Source organism: Rhinolophus sinicus, chromosome 7, assembly GCF_057876585.1.
Source record: "Rhinolophus sinicus isolate RSI-liver-muscle chromosome 7, RSI-T2T, whole genome shotgun sequence".
NCBI classification, from domain to species: domain Eukaryota; kingdom Metazoa; phylum Chordata; class Mammalia; order Chiroptera; family Rhinolophidae; genus Rhinolophus; species Rhinolophus sinicus.
Window position 1 is genome coordinate 12078507 of NC_142507.1, and position 26986 is coordinate 12105492.

The 26986-nt window shown below is 38.3% G+C and overlaps 1 protein-coding gene across 1 annotated transcript in view; it reads right to left on the reverse strand.

Moving 5' to 3' along the window:
* The window catches only part of C7H8orf34 (chromosome 7 C8orf34 homolog), a 110445-nt gene extending 84610 nt beyond the window's left edge, over positions 1 to 25835 (reverse strand). Inside the window, 3 exon segments of the mRNA XM_088799379.1 lie at positions 25246 to 25313; positions 25316 to 25516; positions 25519 to 25835. Coding sequence (XP_088655505.1) covers positions 25246 to 25313; positions 25316 to 25516; positions 25519 to 25558 — 309 coding nt within the window. The 5' untranslated portion in view covers positions 25559 to 25835.
* Positions 25836 to 26986: the final 1151 nt, after the last annotated feature.

A 26986-nucleotide genomic window follows, 5' to 3' on the forward strand; every position in this document is an offset into this window, starting at 1 on the left:
TTACAAATTAGTGTAATATTCCATTTTAATTAATGGATTTATATATGTATATGTTTTATTAATTAATAATATAAGTTTGATTTCGTGCATACAGCAAGTCTTCTGTCTTTGAAAACCATAAGGAATAACTTTTAAAAGGCATTTAATAATATACTGTAACAGGTATATAAGATGTCAGAAGAGTAGTAGCTTGGGGGAGTGGGGTTATCACTTTGTGAGGGGTGTAAATGTCTAACTATTATGTTGTTTTCTACACCTGAAACTAATAATAATAATAATAATAATAATAATAATACAAAATAAAATAATATACAGGGAATTCATATAAACATTTGATGCCTCATTTTCTCTTCATTTCAAAGATAATCCTTCACTTTTTTAAATTTACAGTGTTCGGTCTATTTTTAGCTGGTTGTTCTTAATGTCAGCCTTTATATACTGAGCTAGACTTCAAACTTTAAAAATAAAATTTCTCACAACACAGGTATCTCAACCTTTCTATTCTTTATGCCCCAATTTACCTATCGTATATGCACATTGTATAAGGTATTTGGGGCTTCAAGTAAGAGAAAATCCAGTTCTAACCAGCTTTAATAATAAAGGTGATTGGCTGGCTGACTTAGCTGGAATGTCGTCAGCTGGACATTTCAAGTTGTTTGACCAAAGGGTTCATTATCATCACCAAGGCACTGGCTAGAACTTGATCGTTTCTGCTTGTCTGTTCTGCTCTCCGTACTGTGGGGTTCACCTAACAACAAACCTAACCCTGCCCAACAAATCAAGGCATGGGAAGTTAAGCAGACAAGGAAATTATGCTGAAGGCTAATGACCATTCAAGCATAAACATGGAAAATGGTACGTACAATATTTTGTACATCTTTTAAAGATATTTTTAGTTTTTGTTTTATTTTTATCTGTGACATGAAAAATATAGCTGAATATACAGTAGTATCTGGAGTGAAGTAAAATGATTGAGAGAAAAGGAGACAGACACACAGTACATAAAAGAATAGGCGGGGAAACCCAAAGGAGGTGGTATATGACCTTACATGTTTTAGATGACCTGGCACCTGACACTGTCCAGCCACATTCTACATTTTTCCTTCCTAATTCTCTACTCCTGAGGCACACAGGCTTTATTCCAGTTTCAATTAGGCCAAGCATCTCACTACATCAGGGCATTCTTCCAGCCTGCTATGTTACTCCTTTGTCCGAATCCTGTTTGTACTCTGTCTTTCCATTTAAACCTATTAAACGTATTAAATCCATGATCTCACTCTACCTGAAGCCTTCCAGAGCCTACCAAAGCTTCTTGAGGTACCTTCCTTATAAGCTCTCACAAAAGTTGTACTTTTCCTCTCTCTTCTCAATACAATAAAAATTAAATATTTATCTAATTTTTTAATTTAATGTCAGCCTTTTCTAATGGACTACATGATCTTTCCTTCCTTCCCTCCTTCCTTCCCACAACAAATACACGCATTGCTCTGAGCCCTGGGGATACAACTGTGAACAGAATAGAAAATGGACGGGGACCGTGACATTGCCTCAAACAACACTGTGTGTCCTCAGCACCCAGCAGAGTCAATGGCTTGTTGGAGCCACTCCATAGTTTGAAGGATAGAAGATGGATTAATGGAGGGAGACTATGGGTATAAGTAAGTGAAAGAACTTGATTCAAACCTAGATGTGCCTGACTCTGTAGCCATTCTCTTAACCACTTAGCAATCTAGCCAAATGCATTATCTATACCGTATCTTATTTAAAATAAGTGTCCTCAAGTATAATCATACCTTTGGTGCCAATTAACACTTACCCCAATGTGGGGCATATAACTACCCACTAAATACATGCTAAGCCCTAGATTATAATAGATCAAAACATGTATTTTAAATAGTTGGTGCTTGAGGTTATTTTTCTAAACATAATACTTCCAGGGACCCACTGTCTAACAGACGCTTCATGAATCATCTTTCAAGATTAAAAGATTGCCTTGTCCTGAATCATCCTGTTTCTTTTCTGGGGTTTGACCAAATCATGAAAGGTACAAACAGCCAATAGAAGCAGAAAGAAACATATGAATATCCTGTACATTGAATTTCTACCAGAGCAAGTGGCGCTTGTCCACTTAATGTTTGGAGATGTGGTTTCCTAATGGGGTGTACATGACCATCTGTGAGGGAATGCAGAGAAAATATTAGAACTTCTACTTTGATTTACTTTCATTTCATCTTTCGAAAATGTCCTTGTTTATATGTGTTTTATTATGTATAAAATTTATCAACACATTGGTATATCCCTATAATTTGGACATGCACAAAAATATTATAGGTGTGTAAAGCAACATTTTTTGTGGCTAGGGTTTCACAATCAAAACATTGGAATCCACTGAGTTAAAACACAATGTAGGCAGAGCCCGTGTCAAAAATTCGATTTCCTGTGCCACCTTATTGCACATAAATACAATTTCTCTTCTATAGGTCATAAAATTAAGTCCAATTAAGAGAATGAAATAAGTCATCGCAGAACTGTTCCTGCCAAAGAGTTAGAAAAATACCTTAAAGAACCTGATTAATGTTCATTCTATAACATCTTCTCCTATAACAAAGAGAGAAGAGAAAACTACTACTTATTGATGTCTAGTTTTGCACTAGTCACTAGGTCAAAACATATATTCTTATTTAATCTTCACACCAACCCACTAGGGTAGGAACTACTTATCCTACTTTATGGTTGATTCAATGGAAGTTAAGATCATTAAATAACTTCTTAATGTCACATGTATAAGGAAAGGAGAAAAAAACAGTATTTGAACAATTTTCAGTTGCAAAGTCCAAGCATTTTTCTAAGGCAGAGTACTAATTTTAGTACTTACATGTGATCTTGGGCAAATTATTTAAGCCTTTAAGCCTAGATCATTTATTTTTTTAAAAAAGACAATGATGAAGACAACTACTTTTAGTTGATTAGTATGTTTCACATACAGACTTTCTATACCACTGGGAAAAATATGTTAATGTTTTAGGAGTGATGTGGTTTTACTTTTTAAATCTCAAAGCTCATGTTGAATAATTACAAGGCAGTTCAAATATTTTCAACGGTGTTTGGTGGTTAGCTGGACCCTTGAACAATATCCACAGCTGGTCAGTTTTGAACTACAACAAATCCCATCTAATATGAATAATTAAATAGATTCACACTTGTTGTGCAATTAGTCAGAAATGGGAGAACATTTTTATGTTAAATTAGATTTCATGAGACAAGAACCTGAATATCAAGGATTATGAGCTTGCATCCTGTGTTTGCTCTCAATTAACCCGAAACACACCAGAAGAGATACAAATATGTTTCTAATATAAACGTCACATCAAAAATGCTAAGGGATAACCATCATTTAACAAAGACAGAATTGTAATATATCATTTTGGCTTTTGCTAATAATAACAATGTCTGCGGCTACATTTATTTTAACTATGTGATTTACCAAGATTACTAGTTGGATAATTAACTCCAAGCAATGTATTTATTTCAAAATGAGTGTAGGGAAAGTATATTTTAGTTTTTTGGCCACATGCTGCGATAAATAACATGCAAAGAAAATAGATTCTATTATTAAATGAATCAGTGTAATAGGTGTGAAAGGAGACATTTTCAGTTGCCTCAGAATTTGATGCTAAAACATTAAAGTTGAGAACACCAGATGAGAGGTAAACCACACTGAATATCATGGTACCTAATTTTATGCATCAGCTTGACTGGGCTAAGGGATGCCCAGATCGTCGATAACATATTATTTCTAAGTGTGTCTGTGAGGATATCTCTAGAAGAGATTAGCATTTGAATCAATAGACTGAGTAAAGAAGATTGTCCTCAACAAGGTGGATAGGTGACATCAAACCTGTTAGGGCCCTAAAAGGAACAAAAAAGCAAAGGAAGGGCAAACTTGCTCTCTCTGTTGGAGCTGGGACATCCATATTTGCCCACCTTTGGACATCGGCACACTCCTGGTTCTCAAGCCCTCGGACTCAAAATGAATGGCACCCCTGACTTTCCTGGTTCCTCAGCTTCCTGAAAGCAGATTGTGGGACTTCTTGGCCTCTTTAACCATGTGAGTCAATTCTTATAATAAATCTCCTTTCGTGGGTGTATGCACACGCGCATCTCCTATTGGTTCTGTTTCTCTGAAGAACTAATACAAATATGAAGGTCTACACACATCTGCATGGGACTTGTTAGGAGGGGCCAGATTGGTTCAGTCACCATTACTGCTATAGCTAATGTATAATAAAAGCTAGAGAGAAAATGCTTTAAAGAGAATTCCTATGAGTAAAGAGAGCTGAGTTGGTTCATCTCTTCTCTTTTCCTCCTTCCATGGTACTCCCACAACCCACGCCAAGAGGAAATGTCTTTGAGCCAATTAGGAAATTATTATTTCTTTAAAAATCCATACTTCTATACTCTGCTTCATAATACAGGAGCTGGGACTCTGAAAACGTCACTTCCATTATCAGCTGGCTTCCTGCTAAGGTTACACCAGTAGAGGGAACTGGAAAGAACTGGAAAACAGGAAGGAGAGAAAAGGGACGTCCTCCATCCTGACTGCTTGCTATTTCTGTCAATATAACCCCTTGGCTCATTGGGTTCCTGTCTCTAGCTTCCGTTGGCACATGGGGAGCCAGCCTTATCACAACTTCTCGGAGGTACCAGCATCATGTAGGCTAAGCTTCTTTCTGAGAGGAGGGTCCCCTGTGCTAAGAGTCTAAATTCTGATAACCCCAGTTTCTTGTCTTTATTCCTAAGGCTCTAGGGGTAGCTGCTTCTTGAAATTATTAAATGTGTGTTACCCCAGTTTTTCCCTATTTGCTTTTTCAGTCTTCCAACTCCTATCTTACCAATAAATGATCTCTGTTGAAATACCAAATGTGGTTTCTGTTTTCCAACTGGCTCCTGATGGATAAAATATTAGCATCAACAACCTCAGATGGAACGTTATGATTAGGTTGGTCACATGGTTGGCCTTGAACCCCAATGTTAAACTCCTTACCAATGAGAATTATGATACTAAGAAGACATGACGTGCAGACACATCATAACTTAAAGTATCATTACCTATGTTTCATTGTGATGAATTACTTACAGAAGCCAGTGGCTTGGGGAACCTAGTGGCGACTACACTTGACCATTATTGTAGTAATTGTGAGCATAAGGACAGCAAGTAATGGTGGTCATCAGAAGGCGTCTGCCTAAACCGATCGCTTGCAGATATAACGGCAAGCTCAGAGTCTGAAACTCAGCTCGAGTCACAGTCGGAGAACCCCAAACTTCAACGGCAGCCATAAAACAATTTTTTAGAGCTATAGATACGATTTCATGGAAAGTCCAACCCAAATTTTAATTGGTGAATTGGTGAATTCAAATTACATTGCAATTCTATACCTTCAGAAACATCCAAGCCTTGTGGTGACATAAGGTTAGAATGGTGACATCTGAATGAACATAGAAGAAACCAGCTGAAGCAGCTCGCCCTTCTGGGACTGAGGCGATTGTCTTACTTTTTTGGGGTACTGAGTAACTTCACCTGGGCAGTTGTCTTGTCCATGGGACACTGTTTCTCCTTAAGACTCACACCAACCACCCTTTAGTTCCTTCAGGCTAATAACGAGAGTCAAATATCAGCTTGTTCCTGGGAGGCAGGTAAAAAAAGTATGACCTTGTAGGAGAGAGCCTATACTCCAAAAGATTTCCCTAATTTATTTTGGCAGAACAATGCATAGAAATGAATTCTATGGATGTTACACTAAACCAAATGGAATATAGCACTAGATCAGGTTGGATGAATAGATATGGGTGAAGCCAGAGATTCCTTATGTAAAGTGTCAGATCTCAGGTTCTAACAGTTACCTGGATTGGTTGACTGACACTAGGTCTCAACAGCCCTGCATTCAATGAGGTTGAGATGTCACAGTCTATTCTGGTACAAAGGAAATAATACAACAGGATTAGAAAGATAAGAATAAGGAGTGAATTTATCATGTGCAAACTGTACGTTCACCTACCCCCAACTCGAGACAGGCCCAGAGGACATTCTCTTCACTAAAGCATCAAATAATACATTAGTGAGGAGTTCAAGAGTGTATCCTCGGAAAGTTCTGTGGTGGCTGTCTTCTGAAGGCCAGGGGTGACAGTGAGAGTTGTTGTCAACAATCTAGTCTCTTCTTTCCACTAGGATGATGCTTCCAGAGCAGCAGAGGCCAGGTAGGTGGCAGTGCTTACCTGCTACAGACAAGATGGGAGTATGTGTGATAATGGGCAACCGGGACAAAATGATAAGCAAGATATTTTGACCAAGAGTAGATGTTTCATATTGCCTGATAATCAATCATGCTGTCCCTCAAAGGAAAGTAGATGGGCAGCCTATGGAAATATAACTTAATCTATATAACACAAAAAAAGAAACGAGATCTGCTAAACTGAAACCTAAGTTGAATTATCACAATGGACAGTCTGGCCTCTTGCAAATATAGGGGTGCACCAAGTTGCTGAAGTCTCTGAGGGCCCATTAACCCTGCAGGGTGTCCTCTCCAAAGTTGCTGCACCCACACCACCGAATGCTACAAATGGACATGCCCTTTCAGATTTTGAAGGCATCATATACCACAAGACAATCCAAAACCACTGAGCAATCCATTCAGTTGCTCTTTTTGACTGGGGTCCGGGGCAAGATAAGACTCGGCAGCAGGTCTAGCTACGCTGCTCTAGCGCTCAGTGCTCAGTCCTTATGCCCCCGTCGACCAATGATGCTCACAGAGCCTGTGCCAAGCGAGATGCTGCTTTGAGTGGCTGGCAAGCCTGCATAGGACATTCACAGCACAGACCCCTAGGGATCTGCTTCTCCAGCTAGCCGGTTTCCTTTGGAGGTGCACCTCTTGGTTTGTTACTGGACCCTGTGAGAACACCTGACAGGGACATCATGGCCCTGAGACCTGAGATGCCTCATGAAGTGGGTATTTTCTGACTCACTAAACCATGAGATTGGATAAGTATATCAGCAATCCAGAATGCACAAGTCAGTTACATGTGCAGGCAGCTGAGGCACCTTCAATATACACGCCTGTGACACTGGCACCTTTCCCTTCATCCACACGTATGTCTTCATGTGGATGGAGTTCATAATGACCCATGACTAAGACGAAAGAAGCAAAAACGAACATCAACAACAAAAACGTGGGACTGATTTAGATCTAGTCCCACATGATACACTGTCATAAAATCCAAGAGCACTGTGAAAGCATTATAGAGCTCCACTCGTAAGTCTGCTGGAAAGACACAGAGAAAGGCTCCTGAACTTTAAGAATATTTACTTGTCAGCTTCCATGATCTATTGCCGGAAGTAGAGATCTACTGATTTATGGACAGTGGGTAATGGTGTGGCTCAGAGATTTGAAAAGAACACAATTGGAAAATTGCTTTCAAGGATTTCTAGGGAGAGGTATGTGAAAGAACACCTTTAAAGGGGAATAAAAAGTTGATGTATTTGTCTCCTGTCTGTTTTATGGGCCTGAACCCTTCCACCCCCAAAAAAGGAGGGGAGAATTGAAATAAAGAATAACAGCACAAAGCTGGGAAAGTGGGGGCCAGAGGCTAAGCAGTGTCAAGTCCTCGCATTCATTAGGAGGAAGGTAAAGATACTGCTCAACTTCAGATTTTAAGTTAGATATGCACCCTGCTATTTCGGAGATAACGACAGAAGAGATTGTCTTTAAAATTTCCAAAAATAGAGGGGGAAAAATCTTAAGCAACGTATTAGCAATCCAAGTTCAACAATGTAAAAAACAAAACAAAAAATAGATCATACATTTTGATCAGAATCAATTTCTTCCAGAAATGCAAACTTGGTTTCACATTTTAAAAGTCCAGTAATGTAATTCTTCCCTGTGACAGAATAAAGGAGAAAAATCATATGATAATTTCAATATACAAAGACGATCTTCAAATACTATTGAACTCAACTTTAAATTTAAAAATCCTAGCAAACTATTAAGAGAAGGAAACTTTCCTAACATTATAAAAGACATCAAAAACAAAAACAAAAAACCTACTAATGTTGCAACATCATTCCTCTTGAAATCAGGACCCCCACACATGCAAAATACAAAGTATTACCACTTCTATTCAACATTTCATTAGAGATCTTAGCTGAGAGAGTAAGACCAGAAAAAATAGCCCTTGAGACTCAAAAGAGACAAAACTGTCATTTTCCCAGTTTTCCACTAATAGCCATCATATAATCAGATGTAGATCGCCCCAAAAAAGAAGGAAGTAAAAAGTATAATGACTGCAAAGAAACAACACTGCCATTTCCACAAACAATATGACTTTCTACAAAGAAAAATGCAAAATAATTTCAAGCTAAGTAAAAATAAATAATTCAGCATTTTCGTATACATTTTAAATCCAAATAAAAAACGTTCTCTCATCACAATTAAATCCACTTTCTAGTCCAATCCAGAGACTAATCTGTCGTAAAAACCTCCTCATGTTGCTTTCACAGAATTGGCATTCTACACTGTTTGAGTCACAGCTTTATTCATTTTATAGTACCTTCACTAGTCCAGAGTAGAGTAAAAATAACCAATTTCTCTATCTTTAGCACAGTAATGCATTTGCTTTACATCAATGAAAAGCAAATATGGACTCTGCTAGATATTAAATAAAACCTCAGTGTTAATTAAGAAAACATGAAGTTCATAATTAATTTATACCAACTCTATGATTTTAATAAATAATAAGTAATCTTCAGTACTTAGTCAATATGAGCCAGCCTGAAAAAAAACACACCAAAAAAACCTCCATTGAAGAACCCCAGATGTATACCCTGTGTGAGAAAAAAGATAATTAAACAAACAAAATAGGGCGTCATTTATTTTAGCTGTACCTCCCTTAGGCTTGCATGATTGACTAGCGTTATGAAAATTTTTTTGGTTTTTTTTACACAACTCACAAAGTTATAACTACATGGATAACTTCGTACTCTTACATTACAAATAACAGAAAATCCAACTCAGTCTGGTTTACACACAACAAAAGGGGGTCCATTGACTCATAAAACCGACTATAGGTTTTAATTCCTTTCACTTGCGTTCTTTAACCTTCTTAAAAGTCTTTGCATAATTTTCACTGTGAGGCTTAGAGATAGTGGAAAGGTTTAGCCTGCTTTCTGTATAAAGCAAAGCTTATTTTGTGTTTCTGTAGACCATGCTGTTTTTTATGCAATTATTCATTCAACAAGTAATCAATTAAATTCTTAGTATGTATACACTACACGTTAGATCCTTAAAGAAACCTTGGGGGAAAAGCCAATGGTATACTTAGAAAGACAAGCCATAACCCAGAAAGTAGTTAAATAACAATGTGGTTAACCACAAAAATGAGTGGCTGGCCCCTCAGTGCAACAGGCGTTCACAGAAACAGAAAATCTAGGGAAGCTAGAGCAGTCAAAAAATATCTAATTATAGAGGCAAAACACGAACTATCCCCTGATTAGTGGTTGATAGTTGGCTAGGGGAATTTAGAAGATACTGGGATATGTGCCCAGATACTTGCTTCTGACAGCTGCCTGGAGTGCTGGCTTTTGAAGGCTCTTACCTGAGGCCTCCTCCAGAATTATCCCTCCCCAGAAGGCAGCTGCTTTACCCAAGGTCACATTCTCTCTTTGCAGGAAGCCTGCTTCTCATGACTGGAGTGCAAAGGCCCAAGGACCATATTTCCATTGGAACACCCCTTAAGGGCCTCTCTATGTGATTGGCTGAGGACTCTATTCTCACTTTCTTCAAGGTGCTCCCCGTGATCCCAAGGTACATAAACATCTCCATCTCAGAGTCTGTTTCCCAAAGAACCTAACCCAAGACATTATTGAAGAAAGGGGAAATAGTCCATGTAGAGAGAACAAAGACTTGATATTACATGTATTGGGGAAACTCGACAAGCTACCCTGGCTAATACTGCAGGCAGTGTGTGGGGACAATGAAAAGTAGGGTTAAGTAGATTTCAGAGGACCTCCAATGCCACCTAATTTGGAACTCATCGCATAATTCAGTGTTGCAAAACATTGCAGCCTCAGTGGGCTAGGACAGTGAATTCATCCACCTAGATGACTGGAGGCAAAGCGAAAAGATACAAATGCAAGTATGACAATTCTCTGAAGTTTGATTAGCTTGAGAATGTATATGAACCTTGCATTTTGTCCAGTTACCAGCATTTGTTATAATGAACACATACTCTTGTTTAATAAACATGGCCCCAGTGAGTGGAAGAAGAGTATATATATATATATATATATATATATATATATATATATATATGTATGTATGTATGTATGTATGTATGTATTCCCCGTAGGGAAATGACATGATAAATGTCACTGTTTGGAATGGTCAATTTGTCAGCCGCATGGAGGACGGATTGGAGCAGGACAATCTGAAGGTATTGTGTGGATTCGATCGCTGTGCCAGGATTAAGTTGGCAAACGGTGAGAAGAGCAAGATAGTGACACAAAGGGCATTTCAAAGAACAAATTGAAAGGATCTGATAATTTATCAGATATATCTGTTTAAGGTAAGGGAGAAGAGAATGGTATTGGGGGTCTTGAGAGTTATTATTAAACTATAGCTGAAATAAAGAGGTAAAGAGAATGGAACCTCTTGTGTTGTTTGGGTTTCCTTTTTGTCCTTTTGAGTTTGAGGTTCTTATATGATAATCTACATGGAAAGTCTTTCACAAAGTATCTACTCAAAAATATTTGAGGAACAGAAAATGCCATGGAGACAGCTGTCAAATGTTGATGGTAAACCAAATTCCAGTTTGGGCTGAGACGTGTCCAAATGAGATGCAACCTCAGGCTACCTCAGGTAGTTGATGCTTCAGTTCCTGCAAAGAGCTGGGGCAGAGGATGAGTTTCGTGAAGCCATGTCATGTGTAAAGTCCACAATTCTGTGTGTGTGTGTGTGTGTGTGTGTGTGTGTGTATGTGTGTGTGTGTATGTCTGTGTGTTTAGCTCTTTGAAAAAGGGTTTTAAAAAAGAAAGAAGGGGATGCATATCAAGAGACAGTAGGGTTGTATTTGAAATGTTTGAGTCATGTCTTTTCCACCTCCCCACCTGGCACCATTTCTACTCCCCTGATGCTCATACCAGCTCCTCTCTTCTCATCATCACCACTTCTGATTTGCTGGGGATTCCTCTCAGCCTCGGCCAAAAATAACCATTATGGTTTAATTGACAAGAAATTCAGTCCTCACATGGGAGTCCCTAGGGGCCTCTGGAAGACAAAACCACCTAAAACCAATAACTTAACGATACTAAAAGCAAGAATGCAGTAATACAGAGAGCTTGGGAAACTGGATAGGTTGTGGGAGCAATAATGGCCCATTAACTTGGTACTTCATATAAAACCTATAAACCATTGTTATTTTCCATTCTTTTTTGCATGTTTCGCACAGTTCTAAAAATATTGCATATATAATCTTGAAGTCCTCTTTTGTACATTTTTAATGGCTCCATAATATCCCACCTGGGGAAAAGTTTATGTAATCTTTTTTTTTTTTTTTTAATGCTTAGTAAGAGGAATAAGAATGAATCGCTAATAGCAGGTAATGGGCTACTGTGCATTGTGGAGGCAATTCGGAGAACAAGGTCCATGAGTCTCTTTCCTTCGTGAAGGTGATATTTATGAGGGGAGCCAAACACTGAACAAATAAATAAGAAAATGCCAGTTACCCAGGAGTGCTGTGGTGGAAATATAACAGTGTGGCAGGCGGAGGTTGAATGGGAAGCTGTTGAGATGGCGTTGTCTATGAGGGCCCCACTGATGAGAGGTTAAACTTGAAATCTGATGACAAGAGGAACCAGCCACATGAGGTGTTGGGGAGACAACTCTCCAGCAGAGAAAACAGATCATGCAAAGGCCCTGAGGCACAGGCAGCTTTTAGACAGCTTTGTCTCCGCTACTGGTAAAGCTCCTCCTAGGAGACATCATGCTGTACATAAATTCTTACTACACAATCCAGAATGAGCCAGAGAAATGTTTTGTTGTTAAGAAAGAAAGCCAAGTAGAATGCGTATCAACAGAAAACAGATCACTCAAATGTACCCTACAATGTACCTAAATTCTTTGGACCATGAGTAGGTCACTTTATGATTGATTCAACATATTTATATTCGTGTTTATTTCAGAAAGAGTTTAAAATACTTTCCAATGAAGTATAAATTATGATCAAATGGCATAAATAAAACAGGGAGAAAAAAAGGTAAAGTAAAACTAGTGAAGACAACATGGGGGAAAGAATGAAGGCAAAATTGCTCATGGTAAAAACCTACATTCTGGCTCTCATCAGGCTATGAGTTTTTCAGAAGCCTTAAAAAAAAAGGAGGGAGAGAGGGAATGCTGCTATTACACAATTTAAAATAGTCACATACGATTTTTGACATTGCAAAACTGATCAGTAGTTCCCAGAAGACGATGCTACCTAATGTCATGAACACGGTCCTCCAAAACATATTTTAATAGATAAAACTGGTGTGGTTCTTAGGGTGATGCTCGGTAAAGGCTTCTTAAATCACTCCCCTGTACAAGTCTGCAAAAGTAAGTCTTCACTCGATCAACCATATGCGGAACAGGACCCAAGTCATGGTTCAACAAGCTTTATTCAAAATACATTTTTTTAATAACTTGAGAACTTAATGTACATGTCGCTCATGAATTCTTCCCTAAATATTATTTCCTCAAAACTGAACTGTTGATAAACCTCGTGACACCGATCTCTGTCTTGGATTCCCTACTGATCTGTAGACTCTAATAATGGATGTTCCCAACTATACGCAAACCTCAATGTCTTCAATGAATGTTACGTCAGAGTTAAAATAATTCCGTGAAAGCCGGGCTTTTTATGAGCTCCCACAAGTAGAGTATTTGTCAACTGTATAAATCAGGGGTGTTCAAACTGCGGCCCGCGGGCCAACTGCGGCCCGCAATCCATTGTTAATTGGCCCGCAGCAAATTCCCAAAATATATTTAGTTTACTTAAATAAACCAGGTGAGGCAATACGTACTTCACCCCGAGTGAGTGGCCCGGCTGTTTGTGTGTTTTACTGCATATGGCCCTTGGTAAAAAAGTTGAAAAAAGTTTGGACACCCCTGGTATAAATTTAACAGTGTTGTTTTTCACGTCCTTGCTGTACCACTAAGCAGAAAGATACTAGGGAATGTCTCAATAAAAATTTTGGGTCAGAATAAAATAATATTCTATGCTTAAAAATCTGTAGCTGGTTTTAATTACCATTTTATATAATGCTAAGATCATTATTATATTTTGCAAACAGAAAGTATAACAGGAATAAATGAAATAACCCCAACAATACCCAGTCCTCTAGGGAGAATCCATCGGAGTAAAAGAACATGCTCTTACAAATATTATCTCAAAAACATACAGCTATAATGCAGATTATACAATGGAGTTCGCTTCATAATATAGAGATGTTATTTCAAGTACAAACCAAATGCATTCTCGATTCAACATAGCTTGTCACTATGAATTTAGATCAATATGTTCAAACAGTGAAGGAACAGCAGGAGTTACACACTCCTTTATGCTCCAGACTACACTTCAAAAGCAAACTCCTCTTTTTTATGTGAAACGAACAACTTGCAACCTAAAACTATCAGTATATTTCATGTAGAACACTCCCCAACAATCGATTATTTAGATATTTTTAATAATTCATGTTTAGATGTCTTAATGCTGCTAAGAACTTCCAGGAACACAAACTGCAAGAGAAACTATTTAACAAATCTGCCTTTTACCTTTTGCACTTTACCTACTTGATTCTATGGCAACTTTCTTGAAAACTAATCTCTACATCTGAATTTCAAACGTGAATTTCTTACTTCTAGTATTGTAATGATGGAATGCACTGATGAATATGAAACTAGACCAGGCGTATAAACAGAAAATCAAGATAGGTTTTTGTAAAATTACGAGAATAGAATAGTTGAAAGTTCCCCAAGTATATCAGGGTTTTCCAAATATACATGAGTTTTTGAAGACAGGAAATGTTTTATTTGGATTTCTATTTCTCAGTAGGTAATACAGCACCCAATGAAGGCAAATAAAGCTCCAAACATCATGCGCCAAAGGATTTAATAGCTGTTGAAATGATAAAGTCAAAATGAATTTTCAAGCAAGTGAAATCTCCATTAAATGACTGAGAATATTTCCAAGCAAGGCCACCCTGCCCCCACCAATGAACACACACAGTACACACACGTGTGTGCACACACACAGCACACACATGCACACACACGCACACCGTACATACACACCTTCCTCTACTACTGTTTTTCCCCAAAAATAAGACCTAGCCAGACCGTCAGCACTAATGTGTCTTTTGGAGCAAAAATTAATATAAGACCTGGTCTTATTTTACTATAATATCGGGTATAATATAATATAATATAATATAATGTCTTAAATTAACTTTTGTTCCAAAAGACTCATTAGAGCTGATTGTTCGGCTAGGTCTTATTTTCAGGGAAACACGGTAGGTGCTCCACTCCTTTCCAGCCTCACTGCAATGGTTATTCAGAAATACCACAGCTAAAACCTGAAAAAGCAGATGTGTGCTCTGAGTTCATTCTAACCTCAGGATACTGCAAGGCCAGCCTTCAAAAGTATCTCTCCACATGATGTCTCACTGGGTTATTAATATTAATAGACAAGAGAAATAGCACGGAACGTGATGGCAGCCAACATGCATTGGGTGTTCACCAAGTGCCACGTACTAGACTGGGTTCTTTAGATTTGGTTTCATCTCACATATTCCTCATAACCTCTTTGGTGTTATTTTCTAGATGAGGATGTGGATGTTCACAGAGAGCAAGTAATTGTCTGATGGTCAGGCAGACAGTGAATGATCGCTAAGCCAGAGTTACCTCCAGAAATCACCGCCCCGCGCCATGGAACTGTGTCATGTGTCTTATGTTCAACGCAAATGCACTTGGGGAGTCATGCATTCAGCCCCGCACAATGGTGTGAATTAATTTACCTGGCCCTCCCTAGAAAGCAGATATTAAAAAGAGACAAATATGGCTAGAAGGGAATTAGGTACTTAAATACATAATCAAAAGTTAGTTACTATACATGAAGATTAATTAATGGGATGGGAGATATTTCACTCTAGGTCTTAAAGGGATAAATATTATGAAGCTATTTGCTAGCTGGTTTTCTCTTCAGTGTTTTTTTTTTTTTTTCCATAGAAGGAAAACATATATACAAGTCAATGCTTTGTTTAATTCAACAGATATCTACTGAGCCCTCCTTTATGGTTCATGCTCTACAGGACATTACAGCAGATGCACAGTAAAGCATGAGGCAAGACACTTGTTTCCCACCTTCAAGAACTTGAGACCTACTTTTAGACACAAGACATGACATAATTAATATATAAACAAATACCTATTGTCAGCAGATTGCTGATACTCACACATCCTTCCTTGCAGAAAAGCACTCTCTTTATCTGGATAGATTGTCCCCCACTACTGGAAGGACACACAGGAAAACACAGAAAACAGGGGCCCTAGTCAGGCCATTCACATCAGTCCACTTCTGTAACTATGCGTTTTAGTGCTGTCAAATTCCCTCTCGCCACTGCTCGCCTTGCATCTCACAAATTTTGATACATCTTTCTTTTCATTGTTTGATGTATTCTTTTTATTTCCCTGAGATTTCTTCTTTGACCAGTAGGTTATTTTGAAGTGTGTTGTATATTTTCCCAGCATTTTGGAAAATTTCCTGTTTTCTTTCTGTTATTGATTTCTAGTTTTATTCCACTGTGATGGAGAAAACACTTTGTATGACTTCAATTGAGAGAGTGTTTTGTGGCTCGGGAAATGGTCGATCTTTGTACACATCTCACGCCACTTAAAAAGAATGTGTGTTCTGCTGCTATTACATGAAGTGGTCTACAAATGTGGACTATAATAGATTCTTTTGGTTGATGTGCTGTTTAATTCTTCTATAGCATTTCTGATTTTCTGTCCAGTTGCTCTATCAGTTGTCAAGGGAAGGTTTTAAAGTCCCCAATTGTAGTTGTAGATATGTCTATTTCTCTTTTTCATTCTATCAGTTTCTACTGCATAGATTTTGCAGCTCTGCTGTTCAGTGAGTGCACACACACTTAGAATTGCTATATATATATATTTTTTTTTTGGTGAATTGACTCTTCTATTATTATATAATGATAATTTCGGTGTCTGGTAATTTTCCATCCTCTCAAGTCTATTTTATATAACATTAACAGACTCACTCCTGCCTTCATGTAATGTTTGCATATTTTTTTCCATTGTCTTACTTTTAACTGGCTTATATCTTTGTATCTAAAGTGAGTTTTCTGGAGGTGGCATAGAGTTGGGTCATGTTCATTTTTGTTTTGTTTTTTTTGTTTTGTTTTTAATCTATTCTATCTCTGTCTTTTAATTGGTGTATTTAGACCATTTTCAGGTAATGTAATTATTGCTAGATAAATAAATTAAGACTAAATTTTGCCATGCTCTTTCTTGCTTTCTGTTTGTTCTCTCTGTTTTTGTTTTTCTTTTCCCTGTTCTTGCAGGAACTTGAATGATTTTTAGAATTCCATTTGATTTACCCATAGTTTTTGAGGGCATCTTTTTGTATACCTTTTTTTAGTGGTTGCTCTGGGTACTACATTATGCATACACAATAGATCAACAGGTGTCATTATTTTATCAGTTCAAGTGAAGTGTACAAACTTTACCACTTTTGTGACCCTTTACTCTTCCCTGCTTATAATACAATTGTCTTAAAAACTTTCTCTACAGACATTTAGAAACGCATCTCACGTTGTTATAATTTTTGCTTCAAACCATAAAACATTATTTGGAAAATTCAAGAGGAAAAGGAAAATGTTTTATATTTACCCATATGTTTGCTCTTTCTATGTTTTTCCTTCCTTCCTAACGTTCTAAAGTTATTTTTTATCATTTCCTTTCTGTTTAGAGAACTTCCTTTAGCTATACTTTTAGGGTAGGCCAGCGGGTAACAAATTGTCTTAATTCCTGCTCCATTTCTGAAGGATATTTTCTCTGAATATAGAATTCTAGGTTCTTTTTTTCAGCAGTGGAAAAATATTATGCCACTTCCTCTGACTTCCATGGGTTTGATGAGAAATCGACCGTCATTCAAAATGTTTTCCTCTCTAAGTATGGAGTTGCATTTCTCTGGCTGCTTTCAACATATTTCTTGTCTTTTTTTTTTTTCCAGAAGTTTAATTTTTATGTATCTTGGCATGGATTTCATGGCAGGGGTGGTCTTGTTGCCATTGGGTGATACTGAAGTTCCTGACTCTTCTTTAAGCCTCTTCAGACATGACCCAATGGGGTGGGAAAGGAATGTCTCATTGCTGCCAGGGGTGGAAGAAGCACAGGTTTCCACATGGCCTTGACTGACACCATGAGGGAGCCCTTATTATTGACCAGTGGGGATGGAAACCCTAGTTCCTAGCTGGTCTTCTCGACATCACTTTCGGCAGGGCTGTTGCCTGCCTTAGATACAAGTCCTTTGTCAGACATACTATATTTTGCAAGTGGTTTCTCCAAGTCTGTGGCTTGCCTTTTCATTTTCTTAGCAATGCCTTTTGAAGAGCGAAAGCTTAATTTTAAATAAGTCCAGTTTCATGACTTTTTCATTTATAGTTTATAATATTTGTGTCATATTTAAGAAATACCTGCCAGAGCCAAGGTGAGAAAAATTATCTCCTACGTTCTCTTCCATATGTAAAAAAAAAGGTTTTACATTTATGTTTAGAATCCATTTCAAGTTAATTTTTGTATATGGTTTAAGGTAAAAATCCAAGTTCTTTTTTTGCATATGTCTATCCAGTTGTTCCATATCACTTGTTGCAATGATTATCATTTCCCCATTCAACTGGCCATATATGCATGGGTTTATATTTCTGAACTTTATCTGTTCCATATATCCATTTTTCTACTTTCATACCAATACCGTACTTTTACTTGTAATACTTTTAATGACTATTGAAGTCAGTAGTATATATCATTCAATGTTTTAACAATATTAAGTTTTCATATCTATAAGCAAAGTAATACTTCTTCATTTATTCAGGTTGTCTTTGATCTCTCCCAGCAGTTTTTACAGTTTTTAATATAGAGATTTTACATATTTTTTATATGTCTTTCCTGGTATTTCACATTTTTGACGCCATATAAAGGTATTTTTTCTTTTTTAAGTTCTGTGATTATTAGCTTGAACATAAATATAGAATTGGTTTTTAGACAATGAACTTGTATCTAAAACTTAATCACTCTTATTAGTGCCTGTATCTTTTTCTGTACATCTCCTAAGATTGTCTACATACACTCAAAAATGTTAAGATCGTTATTCTGCCTAATTGCAGTAACAGAATCAACACAATCCTAATCAAAATACCGGCAGGTATTTTTCTCTGAAAATGGACAAAGTGATTCTAAAATTCACATGAAAATTCAAATGATTTAGGATATGTAAAGAACTCTTAAAACTCAAAAAGAAGAATACAAACAGCCCAATTAAAATTGGGCAAAATATTTGGACAGACACTTCGCCAAAGATATACAGAAGGCAAATAACCACATAAAAAAATAATCACCAGCATTAGGCATCCGAGAAATGAAAAATAAAACCACAATGAGATACCACTCAGACCTATTAGGAGGGCTATTATTTAAAAGACGGACAATACCAAGTTTTGGTAAGAATGTAGAACTACTGGAACTTTCATACACTGTTGGTAGGAATGTAAAATTGTATTATACACCCACTTTTCAAAACTAGGGGCTCATGTCTTAAAAAGTAGGGCATACACCTACAATATGATACAGCCACTGTACTCCAGGTAATTGCCCAAGAGAAATGAAGCATAATTCCATATAAAAAAATACTACTTAGCAATAAAAAGAAACTATTGATACATGATACAACCTAGACGCATGTACAAATACTGTTGAATGAAAAATAAAAGATCTAACAAAAAAAAACAGGTATATAGAAAACTCTAGAAAAGGAAAACTAATTCACAGTGACAAAAAGGAGATCAGTAGTTGCCTGGAGACGTGGAGCAAGTAAGGAAGGGAAAGAGGGAAAAATTACAAAGGGGCGCTCTGACAGCAGGTAAAAGGGAGGGTATACGAGGAGTATGTGCCAACTGGGTCCATGTATTTTTAAGGCACCTACCAGGAAACTCCAAACAACGTTGCCACTACGTATCATTGACTCTCACATTGCCCATGTAGAAGTGTAAAGGAGATGCCATCATTCATAATACGTAAATGTGTTCTGTTCATAAAGAAGGAGAAACAGTCCCTCTGCTTCAGCACTCTTTCTTGTGTTCTAGCACTGTTAGGCATTTACTCTTTAAATATTTTTGCTGATATTTCAATAAAATTTTGAGAGGGAGAAGAGGAAAATGCATATGCTTGGCTAACCGGAATTGTAAATTTTCTTTACTCGGAATTTTAGCTTATTATTTATTGGTTTCCATGTATAAACCATCAATACAGTTCTTCACTGCATTTACACAATTTAATGTTTAAAGAAACCCAATGGGTGAGCTATTTTGTAAACAGTCATTTCCCAGATGCTCTTTATTTTTTGAAAACTGTAATACATTGTTTTATTTAATTTATGAATCCCACACTTGTATTGCATGGACTAATTTTCCTTAAAATCAACAATTTTAAGTTGTATTGGTTTTGTAAGGCTGCTGTAGCAATTTACCAAAAACTTAGTGACTTGAAAACAAGACAAATTCATTATCTTACAATGCTGGAGGTCAGAATTTTAAAATAGGTCCTATTGTGATCAAATCAAGGTATCAGCATAGCTGCATTTCTTCCAGTCTTTAGGGGAAATTTTGTTTTCTTGTTTATTTCAGTTTCTTTATTTTTATTTTTATTATTTTTTACTGTGAAATAATTTTAAACTTACAGAAGATAATATATGAACAGCACAAAAAATTCCATATCCCATTCACCCAGAGACACCATTTGAATTTTGCCCACTTTCTCAATAACGTCCTTCACAGCCAAGTATCAACTCTAGAATCTTTTTTTTTTTTTTTTTTTTTTTTTGCATTCATCATATCCTTTCAGTCTAAGACCTCCCTTAACCTCACGACCTTAACATTTTTGAAGACTCCAGGAAAATTGAATTTCCCTATTGGATTTATCAGATATTTTCTCATTATTCTATTCAGGTCATGCATGATTGGCAGAAATATTACAGAAGCAATGTTCTTTTAATTGCATCGTATCAGGGGGCACAGGACATTGGTTTGTCCTATCATTTGAGTAGTGACTGCCTGTTTTTTTTTGCTATCAAGTTACTTTTTTTCCTTTTGTAATTAACAACTATTTTGTGAAAAGATACTAGAGATGATGTAACATCTCATTCCTCATCCAATTTTCACCCATTCCTTTTTGCATCGATTAATGTTTTTGCCTGAATTATTACTAAATGGTTGCCAAGTAGTGATTTTCTAATTCCATCATCCCTTCTATTTTTATTAATTGGCATTCTACTGCAAGGTAAAGCTTTCTCTTCTTGCTATAAATTGAGTACATTCATGTTTTCCATTATATCCCATTGCAAAAAACAAAAGTTGTCCTCTTTTATACAATAACATAATCTGTTATCATTCTTTATTTTGATTCTTAAATAGTCTCAAATTTAGTTAATAAGAGTCTCTTCAAGCTGGCTTCTATGCTTTGGGTTTGGTTTTGTTTTTTAACATGTTCGTATTATTTTTCGACCCCTTTCTTACTTTCTGGCATAACATTTACCAGGTTCCTCTTGTACTTCCCCAGCCACGAAGCTGGAATAACCATTTCTCCAGTGATATCCAGTTGTACTTAACGGAGAATGGTATTTACAACCCAAATATGGTTGCTAAATGTGCTCATTGTTACTGGGGGGTTGCTACTCCCAGGCCCTTGCAGTGAGTCACAATAAAGAAATAAATGCATACATTTATATACATTTTAATGCACGTAAATCTATACTTATTTCTATAAGCATCTATATCTATTATTGAAAGTCATGAGATCACATCAATACCTCTGATTTCAATCTAACACCACAAGGTTCATTCTACCTTTTTTCTTTTTTATATCTCTGACTGCCATCGCCATCAGTGAGAGAGAGCTGGCTTGCATTATTTTCAATATATTCACTCATTTTCTCAACACCTGCCTCCCTCATATGTAACAAATCTCCGGACCCTGCCAGGCCACTGCCTGATACTCTCCAGGCTAAATGGAGTTCAGGGTTACAGATGTGACTGGAAAGTGTGGGACAAGGTACGTGACCAAAAGGAAGTTGTGGAGCAGCAAGTGTATGAACGATGCAGGCTTATGGGTGACCATGAGCTTGATATGAGTCCACCTCATAACATATGCCAAATCAGTTAACGTAAATTCAGACCATGTGAGTAGGGGTCCCTTGAGCTAAACAAAGAAGGTGATAAAGCAGTCCCGTTCTTTTGGGGGTGGGTCAGATCACCTTCGAAGAAATGTAGTGAATTTGTTGGCCTCATCTTCAGTACAAGAGATTTAAAACTTCTATAGAGATTTTATGAAGACCCCCCCCATTGTTCTGCTTTTTAATAGTTTAGGATTTCACACTCTTATGAGGTGTGATCAGGGCTGAAAAAAGATATATGACTGCCCTGGGCATCCTTCTAACCAAAAATTTCCAAATAATTTTCCTATTTATGTAATGGGAATAGGAGAAACTGAAAATTGTATCATTCTCTATGTTGAAAATAAGGAATTTACTGTGATGTTCCACATCATAAAAACCTCTTGGGATCTAAGTTAAACTGCTGCTTACAATACAGACACAATAGATTACATGATCCCAATAAGCAGCTATATGCCAGTTAATTATTCAGTTTTAAAATTTCTGACTGCCAATTTCTTTGACTGTTAAGTGACTGGCCTTAGGGTTTGAGATAAGTCTTGTGTTTCCACCATGCATCTTGCCCACATGTGTTGCAAAAATACTCTACTTTGGTGGCAGCCAAACCTTGTCACGTCTTGTCAGTTAAGTAAGGAGTTATGTGCAATAATCTATAGTAAATAGGATTATATTTCTAACTTATTGCAGTGATACCCAACATTCCTTATAGATTGACGCCCAGGTGGTCACTGGCCCTGAATAAGCCAATCATAATACTAAAAGTATTACATTTGGCAAAAACACTAGAGTTTGCAGAATGTAAGTCATTAATACCATTTTCACATTACATCTTCATATATTTCATTAAAATATCATTACCCAAGACTCTAATGCAATGATTTCTAGGTTTGGTTCTATAATGCCTCAAAACATCTTAAATCATATTTAAAAGTAGCATACATTTATACTTCTAAATTACCTGGAAACAAGATCCATTCAATTGAAAGTACTTTTTGAAACACCATATTGTGTGCAGCACTTTATAAGCTTCTCAAATGGTAAAATGTTAGGAATAAACAAGTAAACTAAGTAGAAAATAAATTAAGGAATTAAGCTAAGTAAAGAAAATGTACAAGTGGAAAAATAGGATACAAGTGTTCTCAGTACCAGTATATGTTACCTTTGTTATTATTTTAAATAATATTCATGTGTTCTCTTTAAAGTGTTTCACTCCAATAAGTTTTCTCAAAACATTCCTAACTTACAAAATCTGTAAAGGGGACATAATGTCATGCCTTGTATATTTTCAAAACTAAAGTAAACCTATGTCACCAACTCCAGTGCCTCAGCAAAAAAAAAAAAGTCACAACAAAGCACATATAATAAAACTTGAAGACACCTAACTATTTCAATGTGTGATGAATTAAAAGGAGATTTTTATCTTATGTCATTGTTTCTTACACTGTGGTCCAGACATTAAATATGTAATAATCATTTGTGCTGCTTTTTACTAAATTCAGATTCCTTGGCTCCTTCTCTATTCTCCAGAAGCAGTTCTTTTGAGAACCAATGACCAAAGTCCTGGGAGCTTTGAGTAGAATGTTAGATCAACAATATTCATTTTGTACTAGTTCCATTGGTTTTCTAGGATGAGGAAAGGTAGGCTAGTGAGATTTTTCCAATTTTGTAAAGTATGTGTAATTCTCTCAAAACCAAGCTCCATCAAGATCAAAATTATTGTATAAGGACCTCCTTTTAGTAGAAGATAACTTATCCATTTTCATCCCTTCAATTATTTAAAGTGCACACCAATCCTTAAAAATTAACTCATCAGCGCAATTCAAGCTAATGGAGATATATAAAATATGTCACCAGAAAAATGAATAAAATACAAAGCATTTAATTTTGTTGTTGTTTGATGAAGTCTAAGGATTTTACGAAACAATTTGCAATCACTTGAAATTCATCAGTGCAGAACTAGCTGGTGCACGTTTGAAAAAAAAGAGAGAGAACTCGATAACTATCAAGTTGGATTTATTTCCTAATTATGTAGAAAGTTTACATATACTCCAAACTCCGTTATCACTTGGAGAGACTCTTTGGAATTTCAAACTAAGTTAACAAATAAGAACAGCATCTATTAAAAACAATTCACTTATTCTCCCTGGTAAAATATACTTTAAGTATTTTATATATTTAGTATAAATATTTATACTAAAATATACTTAGAAATACTCTACATGTATTCATTTATTTTATCTTTCTTTCGATGCAATTAATATACTGTGCCCCAAAGAGTTATTATGCGTCTACTTTTTTAAAAATATGCATATGGCATTATGTACAGTCTCTAATCATTCGCCAAAGGCAAAGAACAGAATTCTGGTAGCTCCAGCGGTCCTACTTTGCTTTTGGATATGGACTTCTTTGCTAACCCTTTTGGCAGAAACGGGAATCAAGACACACAGTGTAGGACGTTTATGCCTATACAACAGTGAGTTTCAGCAGAAACAATGGTCCTGTCTTTTAAAGACAGTACAACGTTAACTTAATCTTAGGCAGAAAAACTTAAGAGATCATGCAAATCTTGGTCATTTCAAACCTGTCCACCCCAGAGAAAAGACCTACCAGATCTCACCCCCTGTCCTCTTTTCTCTTGTGTTGGAGCATTAATTCGCTACCTCTGCAGTTGTCACTCTCTTCTTTTTGGTCCTAGAGAAGCTGCTCTAATTCTCTGCTATTTTTTAGCCCTGCTGCGTTTCAACCTCACTCAGACACTAGCGACATGTAACCCCCCACTCTCACCCCCAAGAATGGCTACAACTGCTTTTGGAGGGGAGAACTAGCAAGGGTATCTTGACCCTCCCACGTCCTCTCGCCACCCACTGGTGCCCAGCTGGACAACTGGACCCGGAGAAGGGACTGTGGGCGTCCTTCCTTTCTGTCCCGGGCATCTGCCCAGCGCCTGCAAACCCCCGGGACGTTGGGCAAGGTGCCTGGTTTCTGACTCCCATTCTCATTCTCTGCTGTGCTCCCGCTCTTCCTTCCTCCTATAGTATTTCTGTCATCACTTCTTTGATGGCGAGAGAACACAGCGCAGAGCTGCGTCTCCTTCCCATAAATACGTGTGTGCTTTCCCCGAACCTTTCTCCGCCTCCCCACGCAGGTACAGTCTGCAATTCGAAGGACTTTTTTTTTCATCCAGAGACCACTGTCAGCGTCTCAGTTTGACACTTTCATTCAACAGGCCCACGCCTACTGAAGCCCACTCCTTAACAGTTCCTGTTTCTCCCAATTAACCGTGTCCCTGCCAAATGCTAAGCACCTCCTCCGCCTTTTCGGGTTCTACTACTGCCCACATTAAAAAAAAAAAAAAAAAAAAAAAAAAAATCCAATAAAACAGTGTGAATTCCAGGAAAAGTGTGAGTGTATGCACGGTCTGTCTCAGTCTGTCAGGGTCTGCGCCTGCAACTGCAAGGTGCTGCACAGTCGGACGACTCAAACTTCCCCTGCCAGGCTGAGGCTGGGCCCTGCCAGCTCACCTGTCCGTGCCCAGGTAACCTGGGAAGTGCCGACAGGCTGCGTTCCAGGACACCTAGCCGTGACAGAGCGATGCCAGTGAACTAGGGCCACAGGGGCGCCCCTCCCACTCTGTTCTCTATCCCTGCTTCCCTCCTGGCGTTCTGCTTTTGTCTGGGCACCCCTTCCTCCACAGTGCCTTACCTCAAACAGGGGACCGATCTTGTTCTTCTCCAGGTAAGCCTGGATCCGGGATTGCTGATACGACGCCATGGAGACACAGCAGGTGCCGTGGAGAGTGCAAGCAGAACGCGCCTCTGCTGGGGGTCCACCCTCCTCCCTAAACTGGTGCCAGGACAGGAGCTCGTGAGCCTCGGCTCCCCCAGCGCGGCGGCCTCGGCCCCGGCCACTGGCGTGGGCTGCAGCCTGGGAGCTGCGAGCGCGTGGGGCGCTGAGAGCCGGAAGCCTGGCACGGGGCTGCCAACTCAGACAACTCAGAGGCGCGGGGGGAACTCATTCATCGCGCTCTCCTGCTCGCGCCCGCCCCCACCGCTCTCCGCAGAGGTGTCTTTCTCCTCTGGGCGGCAGCAGCAAGGATCAGGGCGAGGGAGGGGAGCCTGGCGCTGCCGCTCCGCCCAGAGCGCCACCCGGGGGCGCCCACTGCCGGACAGGGACGGCGGGGCTAGAACTGTCCGCGAGTGTGCGTATGCGTGTGTGTCCAGGCGCAGAATGCGTGTGCCTCTCGCCCAGGCTACAGCAACAAAACCCGGGCTTCTCCCGAGCCTGGACTTGACCCGCCCGCCGCTCCCTAGCGACAGCGCCGCTCAAAAAGCCAATGGTGAAGGGGCTTCTTTCACAGTGCACATAAATCTGGTGTTTGTTGGCTACGCCTTGGCAGCTGCAAATGCTTTTCGCAAGGGGGTCATCCCCAAAGCCGGTTTGGAGCCTCTCCACGCCACCTCCTGCTCTGCCTACACTGGCTCAGGGTCCGCGAAGGGCAGAGTTGTGAAAAGGTGCGTGGGACTGAGGGTTTGCCACAAAAAATGAAGTTGCAGTCTGTTATTAAACCTGGGTTGGCTTGCAGCAAGCCCACAGGAGACCGTAGGTTGAGAACCCAGTTGAAAACTCCCAAAGTGCAGACACACCCAAAGGTTGGGAGCAACTCTTCAGCTTTTGACAGGAAGAAGAGAGAAACGCAAGCCAGCCCTCCATTAATCCACATATAATTATGTGAATATATAAATACATAGCTGCATTTCAGATGCTAGCCTATTCCACTTAATGTTTATCCAGATACTTCATGAACTCCTCAAATGTAGCCCAGACCTTTCTTATTACGCAGGGATTTTTCAAGAAGATCTACAAACACAGAGGTTTCTTCACAGAGCTCTGTTTGTTGTGAAAAAAAAAAACAAACAAAAAAAAAAAAACACTGAGATCCCCAGTGACGGTTTCCCTGGCTCCTAACCATGATGTGCCACCAAAATAAAAAATTTGTATTAGTAAATGTGAAGGTTTATAATAAGGGGGATAATTGTCCTTAAAGCTGACTGCAACAGTATAGATCTCTTTTTCTCCAGTGTGTCCTGGGTTTCTGTAATTCATAATTTCTCTATTGGTATCAGTGTTTTTTCGTTTGTGTTTTAAATGATATATGTATGTAGCAACATGCAATAGTTAAGAATGGGATATCCCAGAAGGCATTGTTAATGCCACTTAATAATTCAGATAAGAAATCTGCCAGAATATCTATGAGCTTCACCATCACTGATAATCTGAAAGAGACGATTTGCAGTAGAAAGAGGCCCAAGTTATTACTTAGACAATCAGATTCTGTGATCTGCCCAGGGAAAGTTAAAATGAATAGCAGTGAGGTGCCCAGGGTTGTCACGTGTTTTCCACTGTGGCTCAAAGATGTACTTATATATTTTTAAATATGTTCAGA